The sequence below is a fragment of the Taudactylus pleione genome, unplaced genomic scaffold (assembly GCF_031769625.1).
Source record: "Taudactylus pleione unplaced genomic scaffold, aTauple2 ptg000253l, whole genome shotgun sequence".
Taxonomy (NCBI): Eukaryota; Metazoa; Chordata; class Amphibia; order Anura; family Myobatrachidae; genus Taudactylus; species Taudactylus pleione.
The window spans coordinates 6242419-6256177 of record NW_028284655.1 but is presented as its reverse complement, the minus strand read 5'-3'; the positions used below and the strand labels follow the sequence as shown (position 1 = coordinate 6256177).

Here is a 13759-nt window from a genome sequence, read left to right as displayed (position 1 = left end):
GGCCAACCTCCGTTAGTTTTCTCTGTTCCATTCTTGCACTGACAAACACACTAGTTACACTCAGTTTACTGCTAATGGCCGCAGATGACATCCATCTGTCCCTGACGCAAATTTGTTTTATTCTCCTATCAGCAGCAGCTGTTGTGCACTTTTTCCGGCCTTTTCCTTCTTTGTTTTGTATAGATTGTGTTTCCTGATAGCGGAAACAAAACTTTCGTACTCCTTATGTTGTCACATTCCCACCAATTTCTCTCACAATTGCTGCATACGAAAGACCATTTTCACTTAACACCACAATCCTGGATCACGTCGCTGTGCTGCGGGCTTGAAAAATAAAGGATACCCAATGAAATACTGATAGGGTGAAAATCCCTGTTTACTTATGATGTTACTGTCCTAAGTGTTGATTTCACTGCATAACTTCCCTTGTAATGCAAATATTTGACCTCTGCTTATTGTGTTGAATTCAGCATTAAATTTCCTTTAATTTGATATATGAATCATTTCACTGCGTGAAGTGTAACAGTTTTTATAAGCATTCGAAGTTGAAAAATATTCAAATTTCAAAAAGAGTCCGCAATTTTGGCCACCACTGTATACTTTACCGGACCCCTGTCGGGTTATTCACCATTGGGATGACGCTGTTGGTCTTCTGACCGCCTGCATCCCGCATGCTGGGAAATCATACCGATTCTGTTTGCTGTCACCAATTTTAGAAACCCCTCTTTTAACAAACATATCAACCATGTTTCTGCATCGACTGTAGCATAGCATAAAGCAATACATCTTTATCTGTTGTAATTTTTTACCCTTAATTCTTCGTAATCCCAGCAGTAGGGAATGATTTGGTTCACATAAAAGTAGAAGTGTTTTTTTTGGTTTAGGAACAAATGTATCGGTAAAACAAACTATTTCAGTCAGTGGATTTAACAAAAAGTGCCATTGATATTTTATTATCTCTAATAGATATAGTTACATCCAAAAAGTGAATGAGTTCACTTTGTATGGAATAAGTAAATTTGACCAGACGGGTGTCCAGAATACATGTGAATTGAGCAGCTGTCCCTGACCACAGAAGTAACAGGTCGTCTATATACCTTATGTATAGGACAATGTGTTTACTAATGTCCTGCGATTGGAAGAATAAATCCTGTTCTGCTGCATACGTGTAGTTGTTGGTGTAAGGTAGGGCCACACTAGACTCCATCACACACCCTGCAAGCTGTTAATAGTAATGGCCATCATACATATAGTAGTTTCTGGTGAGAACTATAGTATTTCTAAAATTTGCATGAAAAAATCCCCGAGCTGAAATTATAGGGCAGGCCGGGGATTCCTTAAAGTTATTGTATATCTTGGGTACAATATATAGTAATGGACAAACAGGATATGGAGTCATTTAAACGTTGTAAATGTCCTGTGAAGAAATGGATTCCATATTCAGTAGCCTTACAATCATCTAAGTCTCTTGAATTAAATAGTAGGGTCTTTAGAAGATGAAGAATCACTTAATGGTCAAATATTACTTGTTTTGTAAAATGTCAAATCTTGGATTATAACAGAGCTTGATCTGATTCCCTTATTATTAAGTCTTTTTGTCTGCTAAGATCTTGAATAAACTTGTATTCTTCACAAGTTAAATTAGGGATAGATGGGACTCTAATACTTCCGATTCATCCATGTGAGTTAAGGTTTTATTGAGGCTGTAGATTCAAATTTGGATCGAGTTTTAAATTTTTTGAGTTGTGCAGGTATTAATCTCTGATCATCAGAATGACGGGGGGCACTTTGCAATAATTGTTTTATTTTGAGTTGTCTATGCAATTTGTGAGATTACATTTTCACTGGAAAGAATCAAAATAATTTGTAGGCACAAATTAAAGTCCTTTACTGAGTACTTAAGACTTTGCCTTGGTCAAATGGATGGAGGATAGATAAAAAATTAAGCTTCTCTTTCTTGCTGGTGTGTTTTTATTTTTTGTTTTGTTTTTTTTTCTTCTTGGGCCCAGGTTCTCATGACTAAAGGGGCCTGATTGTCTTTGATAGAGTGAGCTTGAATCACTTTAACTTGCCAATGTGGATAGATCTTTATTGCGATGGCGCCTGTTCCTATATTACGCGCAGATTGACCACCTGACAGCCAACTATATAGTCAATGTTTAGAGTAATAATTTTGTACTTCCAACAACTTTTCTTTCTTGAACTTAAGTAGATCATGCTTGTACTTCTCGATGTGCTCCTGTAATTCCACTTAACAGATTCATCAGACGTAAGTGAGGGAATAAGCACTTGTTCAAATGTGCATTATTGATCGTTAATGAATTTAAATTCCCTTGTAAATTTTTCAGTAACTAGTAATAATAAATCCATACAACACTTATTCAGTATTGCTGCCCATTTTTTGCAGAATGTTATATTATGTATTTAGATTGTTGGAGTGTTGCGAATACAATAACTCCTTGGTTTTTGTTTTCGTATAATCAGACAGTTATGCCATGGTTTAATTAAACCAGTTTTTTTTTTTTTTTTTTTTTTTTTTCACTCTCTACCAGTTGCAATATAAAGCTGTGTACACACTTGCCCAATCCTCATGAGATCAGACTGCAGATCAGACTTCTTATACAATCCTCCTGCAGATCGGGGCACAGATTCTTCATCCAGTCTATGAATACACACCTGTCCGATTTTTGAGCATGCCTTCATAAAATACACTTTATAGCCCATCAAAGTTTACACATTTTATTGTAGTTTGACAATTACACCTGTTTTTATTATGAACTTTCCAGCATCCTAACTACAGGACTGTCTAACTTTGTGAATATTGTAATATTCCACTTTCTTCTAGTTGGTTGTTATTATTGTAAAGCATCTATTGATTTCAGTTAATTTCTTTTCCTGCCCCTCTCAAAGTCGCTTACATTCCACATACAGGATCTGTGCATGTAAAATACGGATGCGACTACTAATCGTTTGCTTGTTTGATGTTCTAGGTACGTTTGGGTAATGCTCATCACCTCATTGCCGCTTTCATCTTCCAAGAAGGAACCTTTACTTATGAGAAATATGGACTATGTCAATTATTACTTCACCTTTACCGGCAGAACTCACTTGTGATAACCTCTCGAGTCTTTGTCTTAAGCTTATTTCACAGATCCCTGCTATATGGATAGTAGTATTTCCAGGGTTTAATAGTATACAGGATTGATGTTGAAAATGCCATAATTCTACAATATTCAGTAAAAAAGAAACATAATATCTTGTAACAATTTACTCTATTGTGCTTTTCTTATTTCTGTATTCTTTGTTAAATGCTGAACCTCAAATAATTGTCATGTGGCACCATTCATAATATTACTTTTGTTTTCGCCATTGATTTATCTGGCCCACTCTGACTTTCCCATTTGAAATGAGTGGTCGGGGCTTTGGGAGATTTGCGATTGATAAATATCCAAAACAATGTTTACAGTTGAAAAATTCAGGAAAAAAAAAAAAGATTTTTTTTTTTTTTATCCAAGCTGCTGGCTTTTCAACAGTAGGAAACTTGGTACTGTCCTGGGAAAATGTGGATTATTGTTTGAGTCTAACATACCCACAGATTAGGTGAATCTGACATTGTACATAAACACTCCTGTGGAAGATGTGCCTATATTGCCTCAATATTCACCTTGGCTGTTTCTACAATTCAAACAAACCACCATGAAAAGTTAGGACCCCAGAAAACAACTGTAACCAAGATGCCAATTTACATTATATAATTAAAGCCTACCCCAACGAGGATTCTTACAAACAAATCTATTAGTTTGAATCAGTAGCAAGTGTAATGGTAATCGGCAGATGTTTTAAGCAGGATCTTCATGACCTCCAGCTCTTTCTCACTCCCATAACCCATGGTCACCCATTGAGATGTGCTGTTCCACAGATTGCTCATCTCTTCTATTGTATGCAGTAGAACTCCAACATTTATTTATTTCAAAAGTAATTTCCACAACAGCAGAGGCCATTTCTTGGGAAACCCCTGACTCCATGGATAATTTGTGTTCTATGCTCGATATCCTGAAGAATGTCAAATGCAACTTCAGTGTTAATGTAATAATATGTATTGCATGTAGTAACAGCTGTCCACTCATTGCAATCTGTATGTTTATACTGAATGCTGGGTTTAATATGAAGAGAAAAGAATTTTGAGCCTAGGAGATATGGCCATTATCTATGGAGGAAAAGGAGACTTTTTTTTTTTTTTTTTATAGATGGGGATGGAATGTTAGGGTTTCAGCCATTTGGAAAGTCAGAGCCTATAGCCCAGGTACATACTGTACTAGCAGATAAATAGATAAATTTTCACAGATCCGATTATTGGATCGGTATCACCTGTACACACTGAGCAATTTTTAACTCAGTGTGTGGTGTCTTCAACGGGATTGGGAGGTCGGAAGCGAGATAGGGTGTGCAGCACAGCAGAACCCAACCTCCCGATCTGGCCAATGCTGGATAGTTTGAAGCAGTTTATCAGCAATCAGTCCTCCATACATACTATACAATTATTATCCCAATAATTGTATAGTGTGTTCCCGGCTTTAGATACAGTAATTACATTTTCCTGTTTTCAACAAATGCAGTTCGAGTGACTTGGGGAGTGTCAGAGCACCTGAGATCAGGGTGTTCCTGATGTGGGTGGGCGATCCCTTTTAGTTCTCCATTTCCAATTTTCGCTCATCTATTTATGTCAAACAATAGCTACCCTATGGTTACTGTATCATTTTTGTATAGCCTTTTCTTATAGCACAGGGTTGACCAAGTTCGATCCTCCTGGGACTCTTAGCAGTCCATGTTTCCCAGATAACCTGTAGATCTTTGACAAATGTTAATACCTGACACATTTTAAGTCGGTTCATGTTTTACAGATGTTCTAGCTGGTGTATTCAATACTGTTAGGGGTCCTTGAGAACCGAACTTGGCCACCACTGTTATAGCAGACATATAAGCTTATAAAACTCATTCTATTGTTCCACAACACTGTACTTGTATGCCTTATGTGCCAGTTGTGCACTTTTCCTCTTCTAGGTTTTCATAATATTTTTATGTATATATGATATAAATATAGCAAAGGTATTACCCAGCATGTGACTGTTCATGAACAGCATTTTGTGTTGGTGTGTGTTCTATTTATTAAAGAGCACTTGTTTTTTTAACACCTGGCTCTTGTTTTTGTATTCATGTATCCTATAATACCCCTACTCTTCTTTCTACATATCTATAATCCGGTCCTTTGTGGTGATAAGACCTAGGGATATATGCGGCTGCCTATATTTGGAGCCAAAGCCGGCCATAGGCATTATAGGCAAATGCCTAGGGGCAACTGGAATGCCTATGGGGCATCCCAAGCCTAGGCACAGATGTAGATTTTTTTTCTTTTGAGCTGGCTCGGTTTCGGCAATCCGAGCCAGTCAGGAGACAGCAGCAGGACACTTCACACACAGAGAGGAAGTGTTTACTTTTGCTGAGGCAGCTGCTGCAGAGTGCAGAGGAGAAGCCAGGCAATACCCGCGGAGCTGCTGCTAGACCCTGCCCCACCACACAACATAAAGGTAAGAGCTGGATGAGGGGAGGCAAACATATGGGGAGTTGGGGCTGATGACACTGCTATGGGAGGGGGGAGATAAAGACATATGGGGAGTAGGTGGGTTGTGGGGGCATGCCTGTACTGTGAGTGATGGGTGCTGTGCTGTAAGGGGTGTGTTGCTGTGCGAGGGGTGATTGGTGATGTGTTCTGTGCTGTAATCTGTTGTGAGAGGTGCTGTGGTGATGTGTTCTGTGCTGTAATCTGTTGTGAGAGGTGCTGTGGTGATGTGTTCTGTGTTGTGAGGGGTGTTGTGCTGGCAGAGGGGTGCTGTGACCTTTGCTGTACTGGGAGAGGGTTGCTGTGCTGATTGAGGGATGTTATGATCTGTCCTGGGTGAGGAGTGCTGTACTGGGTGGAGGTGATGGGTGCTGTACTGTAATCTGTGATGTGAGGGTTGCTGTGCTGTGTGTCGGGTGCTGGGAGAGGGGTGCTGTACTGTGAGAGGGGTGCTGTGCTGGGTGAGGTATTGTGCTGGTTGACAGGTGCTGTGAGGGGTGCTTGCAATGAGGCAAGAGGAGTGCTGTGAGTGGAGGATTTGCCCTGTAAAATGCCTACTGACTTTCCCCTAAAACTTATCCCTTTTCTCTATAGTTACAGCAGTGTGCTGTGAGGGAGAACCTGGGGTTTTCTGCTTGGGGCACCAGACGAAATCTTGCCTAGGGCACCAAATTGGTTAGGGCCGGCTCGGTTTGGAGCGCTAGAATTGGTTCAAAACACTTTATCAGCATCCACTATTTCTTATATATAAAATTCAATGGTCTGTTTGTTTTACTGTACGGTTACGCATTCGGACACACCTACATCGATTGTGATTAAACCAACATGAGGTGGGCCAGTTGGATCCTGGCCAGGTTTTAGGTGGGTAAGGGTCCCAGTCGGACTTCCCATTGATGTACACTGGGCAGAACTTCGACCCGGGAGCCTGTTCTGAGCTTTCACTGGATGGATTTGAATGAAAAATTCAGAGGAGTGGCAATAGGTCTGGGATGCTGAACTTAATAACTTTAAGATTTATACTCTGGCAACGCCGGGTACTTCAGCTATTGATGATTTTCTTTTATATTGTAGTTCAGTAGTTCAAAACTCCAGATCAGGAGGCAGGGAATAAGGCAGAAAAATGCAGCAAACATGCTGTATGCTGGGTCCCTTTTACTAGTACATTAATACATTTATCTGTCATAAGAGAATTATTAATGTTACAATATCGGCCTCCTTATTCAATACATAGTGATTTCTCTCATATACAGTAAAGTGTATTGTAACTCCTCTCCTTCTTATTGACCAGAAACATATTTTGGAGAACAGATTTTTGTTTGATCCCGCTGGTTCGCTGGTCAGAACCACTTTAATTTTTTTGGTGGGTCTGTGGTAGTTTCTAAACCTGAAGATTAGTATATAATGGGGTTTATTTCCTCTACCTCCGAGTGTGGGCGTTTCCTGCGCCCTCCGGATACTGTGGCGCTCCGCGCGACGGACCAGCTTGCCCGTGCCTGGAGCCGCTACTGCTCTTAACCTAATAATGGCAGCAGTCCACCCCCCAACCTCATGAGACCGCAGTTGCTGCAGAGATCAGTGTAGCTACCAATTTTACATTTCCGACTTATTAGAAAAGTTCTAACAGGATCTAGATGAAAGGTCAACAGTGAAATTATTGATCAGCAATAGGTCGATACCAGATGGTTGACAGGGACAAAAGGTCGACATGGGCTTAGGGTGATCGATACAAAAGGTCAACATGGAAATGGCTGACACTTTTTTTTTCTTCCCGGTTAGACACTTCTAACGGTTAGGGTTAGGCTGAAGATTATGTTTAGGGAAAAAAAAGTTTACCCTCTCCATGTCGTCCTTTTGTGTGTCGACATTTTGTACCTCTTGATCTTTAGTCCCTGTCGACCTATCACCTGTCATCCTTTTTATTGTCCATCTCATGAACCACACCGGTTCTAACTTCTAGCTGAGCGTCCATGAAGGAAATCCCATGAACTATTAAATGTTCATGAATAATTGCCATTTTTAAATTTTTGCACATGGTTTTCTCTCCTGCAGTAAATATAGCAACATACAAAAGGTAATTTAGGAAAAATAGTTTTAAATCGAGCCAAAAACCTCACTCCATTTCATATGGAAATATAGGTTAAGAGCATGATATGAGGCTGAAGTTCATATTGAGATCGGGATCGGTATGAAATACCCCCGGACCTATGTCGGAAGACCGACAGCAGTGAGGATCCTGACAGCTCCAAAGGTTAGTATTTACTAACCCTACTCCCCCCCCCAACCCTCCTTTAGGGGTGCCTAACCCTAATCTTCCCCCCTAGTGTCTAACCCTAAGTGCCTAAACCTAACTCCCCCTTCACCGCAGCCTAAACCTAAGTTTCCCAGGGGGGTGCCTAGCCCTAACCTGTCCCTGGGGGTCCCTAAATCCCCCTTCCCCTGGCCTAAACATAACCCTCCCGGGGGGCCGCCTAACACTCCCCCACCCCTTCACGCAGCTGTCCACGCCCGGCTTATCTTCGTTCGGTATGCTGGGCGTCGGGCTCCCGGCGTAGGTCTAATGACAGGCGTCAGGATTTCGACGCCTGTCAGTACCTTGCCAGGATTTGACAGTCGGGAAGCCGGCTGTCAGCATTTGAACAGTCTGCTTCCTGACTGCGTCCCTTGGGATCATGGGCCAAATGTAATAGGGTGAGAGTTTAGAAAATGCGAGAGTTTTCTCACACTTTTTAAACTTGGCCAATGTAATAGAGTCCGAGAACAAAGCAACAGAGTAAAATCGGGAGGGTATTTTAAGTCTGAAAAACATGCAAGTTTGAACTCTCATCCAGATGTTTTCCCATTTTGAAGTTAAAACTTGACCACTGTGAGAGGTTACTGCTAAACTGTCCCATTTTCTAAACTCTCACCCTATTACATTTAGCGCCATATTTTAAACCAATTATATTAAGTTTTATTACCAAGTTAACATTGCATAAATGGTCTGGTTTTAATTCAAGAAACCTATTTAAGCAGGTGCGCAGATAATCTAAGGGGTCACTGTCACATAAAAGTCTCTTCTTCCTAGGACAAGGGGAAGACTTACAATGAAAGTGTATAAGAGGTACAAACAAAGCACATTACTTTCAGCCCAGTAAAAGGTCACAGTAATAGTTAAGTCCTATTAGAGAGGAGGTGAGTAGCTCTAAGAAAAGCCTTGGTATTTTATGTAAGATGGAAAAGATGATTAATTGGCACTGGTCTACTTGGGGATGGCCTTCTTGCCCTTGGACATGCATGCTTGGCCAGCTCTTCCACAGAAGTCTGGATCTCCCAGGACCAATCAGCACATGAAGGTTGGGCTTATTATTATGCTATTTAACCTGACACGTCTACCCAATAGCGCAGCCAGTAGGGGTGAACCCTCATTTGTATGGGCTGCCTATATATAAAGCAGAGCTAGTAGGTAGGTATTTTTAGAAACAGATTGTCTGCTGCGTTGTGGAGAGGCTGAGTGTTTCAAGAATGCCTGATCCAGCACTCAAAAAAGGCTTCAAGAAAGTGGTGATTAAGACCCAGAAGAAAGATGGGAAGAAGAGCAGTTAGGAGAGTTACGCCATTTAAGTGTACAAGGTTTTGAAGCAGGTGCACCCTGATACTAGCATCTTCACCAAGGCTATGGGCATCATGAACTCCTTTGTGAATGATATCTTTGAGCGCATTGCAGGGGAAGCCTGGTTCATTACAACAAACACTCCACCGTCACCTCCCGGGAGATCCAGACCGCTGTCCGCATGGTGCTACCGGGTGAGCTGGCCAAGCACGCCATGTCCGAGGGCACCAAGACCATCACCAAGTACACCAGCGCCAAGTGATCTCCTCTTACAAAGGCTCTTCTAAGAGCCACCCACCTCCTCCCTAATCAGGCTGTAACTAATGCTGTGGCCTTATACTGGGTTGATTAGTAATGTGCTGTCTTCTGGTCCTTTGCACATTTTTATTATTATTAAATTCTTCCCTTGTCCTGGGAGATACAGACTTACATACTGTATGTGACACCATGTTCAGGCTCTGTGTGCGTTGTCCTAGAAGATTATCATATCAGTGCAACTGCTTAAATTAGGTTTTCTGAATTTAGACCTGACCATTTATCTCTATCATTATGCTCTCATCATTCCTTTAACATCCTTCTTGGTATGCCTTACATCTGGGTTATGTATAATGGTGGGTGGAGTCGGACACAAGCTAAATGAAAACTGGCTCCCACCCCCTATATAACCCCACTCTTTCCACCGTAAGCTCAGTCTAGCTAGTGCCTTACTCCAAAGGCACTAAAAACAAAATAGGTCCTAGCTTTTAGTTAGGTTTTATTTCTTTATTTTAATTTTTTGGATTTGGGTGCTTAGTTCCTGGAGACAGATGACAAGCACCAACAGAGTGGGAGTTATATAGATTAGAAGGTTTGTGGGAACCTGTATCCCACTCTGGTGACTCTTTCAGGGGCTGTCTTTAAACTACCATGTCCCTGGGTCTCTCTCCATTCCAGACACACATCTGTGCGGGCCGCAGGCAAAAATGTAAGATTTATGACAAAGTATAAAAAAAACATCATCAGGTAAAAGTAGTTTCAAGGCCGGAGACTGACAGGTTCCTGGAATCAATAAAACATTGTGGCACAAAGAGCGCGTGGCGGATGACTTAATTGAGAGCGATGGAGGATATGTGACAGTAGTGAGTAGACGCTGCGTTTGTAGTTGCGCAGCGGTGACATCATCAGGCCGGACTGAGGACACCGGAGGTTATGAATACAGGTGTCCTGAATTCGCAGGACCCTGCGGCCGGCCGCGCCTCCACTCCCCAAGGTATTTAGTTTGTTTTAAATATAGGCTGCTGCAAAGCCACAGCAGATGAGATCCGTTGGAAGTCACAGCAGGCTCTGGGGGATGGAAGCCTTACAAGCTAAGCAGTTAACTCGGATTTTTACTTTTCTGTTTATAACCTGGTCTTCTTTGCTTTTATATATAAAGGCATAGTTACTGCACTGTTGTCACTGATAGTCAGGCAGTAACATACAGGGGTGTGTGCCAATAAACCAAAGGTAAAATAAAATGTCAAAGGATCTGGTTTTTAAGGGCTATGGGTTTTTTTGCATTTAAACAAATTGGTGAATAGAAGTCTTCATAAACCTTTGTCTTTTCTATTCATTCAGGGCTACACTTTTCCTATGATAATTTAGGCAGCTATCTATTTAGAGTAGACTTGTCTTTCTTTCTCAGTATCGATAAGCCAGACAAAAGGGTTCTAAGAAACAAGTCCCTGTTTTATATTTGCGCAAAATGTGAGAAAAAATTGCCAAAAGATATGGACCAAGTGTCGCTCTGTGCTGGTTGTTCACAGGGGCTTTCATTATCGGGATATTCGGCTGAACAGTCGGTGATGCATGGTTGGGCTGGATCTATAGCGGATGCCATAGGTTAAACATTTCACTTTCAGGGAAATTATATGATACCCTGTGCTCAAGCTCCTACTTTGGCTGATCCCTTGGTATAGCACAGATGGGCACAAAATATGGGATGATGTCTTGCTCGAGTGGCAAAGTTTCTTAATATAATGGCAGCATCTGCAGGGGCCACAGCCATTATAAAGTGGTCACATTCCTCTATAGATTTTCCTGGAGAAGAGGTTTCAGCTACTTCTTCACAGGAAAAGGGGAATTGGATTATTACTGGGAGGACACCTCAAACTGGGAGGGTGACTCCCAGTCAGATTCAGGAGTTTCTATGTTGATAGATGTGATCAAGGAAACTCTGCAGTTACAGGAGGCAGATATTTTTTTTCTTTAAACATAAGAAGAAACATATTTTAGTTTTCCCAGAATTTTCTCATTTTGAGGAAATATTAAAAGAAGCCTGGTTAAAACCTGATTCAAAATGTCGTATTCCGAAAAAATATAAGGGTATTTATCCTTTTTCAGTCTGTAACTCTTAAAGATCCTATGGATAGAAAGAATGAGGCTGTTCTTAAATGTTTATTTACCTTTTCAGGAGTATGGCTGCGGCCAATTCTTGCCAGTGCCTGGGTGGTAAAGGTGATCGGTCCTTGGCTAAATCAGATGATTACTAGTTTTCAATCGGGATGAATCTGAAGCTAGCTCCTTAGTTGATCAGATTTCGGAAGCTCTAACCGGGATGCAGTCATGTGGCCAACGGTCACAATGCCGGCTAAGGACTGTTGATAGACGGGAAAATACTGACGCCTATCATAATCCTGATGCTGGAATCTAGAAGACGCGGGACTGAACAAGGTAAGTACGGTCCACGCGTCCTCATAGCCGCAAGGGGGGGTGAGGGTTAGGTTTAGGGCACTCGGGGGGGGGGGGGGGTAAGGCACCCCAAAAGGAGGGTTAGGCACCCCAAAAGGAGGGTTAGGCACCCCAAAAGGAGGGTTAGGTATTTTACTCACCTCTGTCGAGATCTCCGCTGTTCGGCCTACCGGCGTTGGGATTTCGACCTCCGGGCTCTCGCTAGGCGGTCATTCATACCATTCCCCTCTAACCTATAAAGGTGATGCTTTATTGGTTACTATTCAGATACAGTCTCATATCTCAGCCTTAGCTGTTTCTGCCAGGAGTTTGCTATGGCTTAAAACATGGAAGGCAGATATAGAATCAAAACATGCTTTAGAGGCATTGCTTTTTGAAGGAAGTTATGATTTTGGTTAACTTTGGACCAAAAAAAGATCTCAGGTTACAGGAGGAAAAGGTCTTTACCTTCCTGTAAATACACCTAAAACAAAAACCCTTAGGTTTTGTTCATTTCGGAATGAAGGTAGAGGAAGCTTTCCAGGCTTTCCGAGGTGCATATAGGGGTCCTCGAAGAGGGACCATTAGGGGATGGGGTGGCCCGGCACTAGTCAGCCTGCTGCTAAGCCAGCAGGTAGAGCCACATGACTGTCACAGGATTGTGTCCCATCCTCTGGTGGGAAGTCGCTTACTCAAGTTTCGGGAACATTGGCTTCTTTTCAATCCAGATATTTGGGTAAAGTGAATAGTCACCAGGGGTTACATTTTGGATTTGGAGGTGCCTATTCCAAAAAGATTATTTTCCACTCCTCTCTTTGTGGATGATTGCAGAAAGGCGGCTCTCTTGCAGGCAATTTCTGCGCTTTCCGACTCTGGGGTAATTATTCCGGTTCCAGTACTACGGTCTGGGATTCTACTCTAGTCTTTTCCTAGTACACAAACCAGACAGGTCATGCCGAGCCATTCTCAACCTCAGGGGGTTAAATGCTTGTCTTCACTTAGAACAAATTTACTGACCTTATTGAATTTCTCCATGGAGGAAGAAGATCTTCTGACCTCCATAGATATCAAGGATGCCTACCTCCATATTCCAATATATGAAAGGTCATCAAGATCTTCTGCGGTTTGCAGTGGGGCATCAGCATTTTCAGTTTCAGGCCCTCTCATTCGGTTTGGCCACCACCCCCAGAGTATTTACAAAGGTTATGGCACACATGTTTTCCCTACTGAGGAGAGAGAGGATAAATGTGTTCGCTTATCTGGATGATTTGTTACTAAGGGCTCCCTCAAAAGCTCTATTGCTAGGCATCCTCCAGAGATTCGGCTGGATCATTAACTTTCCCAAATCAAATGTATTTCCATATCAGAAGATGGTATTTTTGGGTCTTCTCTTAAACACCCTGTGTCACAGAGTGTTTCTTCCACAGGCAAAGATCCAGGATCTTCAATCACGAATAGGGACCATTTTACAGATTTCTTATATCTCGGTTCTAAGGGCTCTGCTGATATTGAGGAAAATGCAGATGCCCATTCAATTGAAGGGGGGGATTTAAAAAGGTCTGGAGAGAGAGACTATTTTGAAAGATAAAGTACCAACCAATCAGCTCCTAACTCACTTTTCAAACACTTGTAAAGTGACTTTAGCAGATTGACTGCTGCTGTATCTCTCTCCAAGCTTTATTAAATCTCCCCTTAATCATGTAAGTCTCCAGGGCTAACACATCACTATTCAAGGTATTTTGCTGGGATGCTGCTATTAGTCAGGATTATTTAATAGCTCAACTATGACTGGCGTTGTTTGGCTGCAATAAATAAGAGCTTTATAGGGCACGTGATCATGCTGCCCGTTCCCTTCTTTGTCTATT

The 13759-nt window shown here is 41.8% G+C and overlaps 2 protein-coding genes across 6 annotated transcripts in view; both read left to right on the top strand.

Moving 5' to 3' along the window:
• DDHD2 (DDHD domain containing 2) overlaps positions 1-5189 on the top strand; it is a 107198-nt gene extending 102009 nt beyond the window's left edge. For all 5 annotated transcript variants that reach the window (XM_088480400.1, XM_088480398.1, XM_088480402.1 and 2 more), the window contains one exon: positions 2991-5189. The gene's annotated coding sequence lies outside the window, so the exon portion shown is untranslated. The remainder of the gene's footprint in view (positions 1-2990) is intronic.
• Positions 5190-9118: 3929 nt separating this feature from the next.
• LOC148515192 (histone H2B type 1-A-like) lies at positions 9119-9468 on the top strand. Its single transcript, XM_088480416.1, has 2 exons — positions 9119-9194; positions 9311-9468. Exons 1-2 carry the CDS (start codon positions 9119-9121, stop codon positions 9466-9468), a joined length of 234 nt encoding a protein of 77 aa, XP_088336542.1.
• The last annotated feature ends 4291 nt before the right edge of the window (positions 9469-13759 follow it).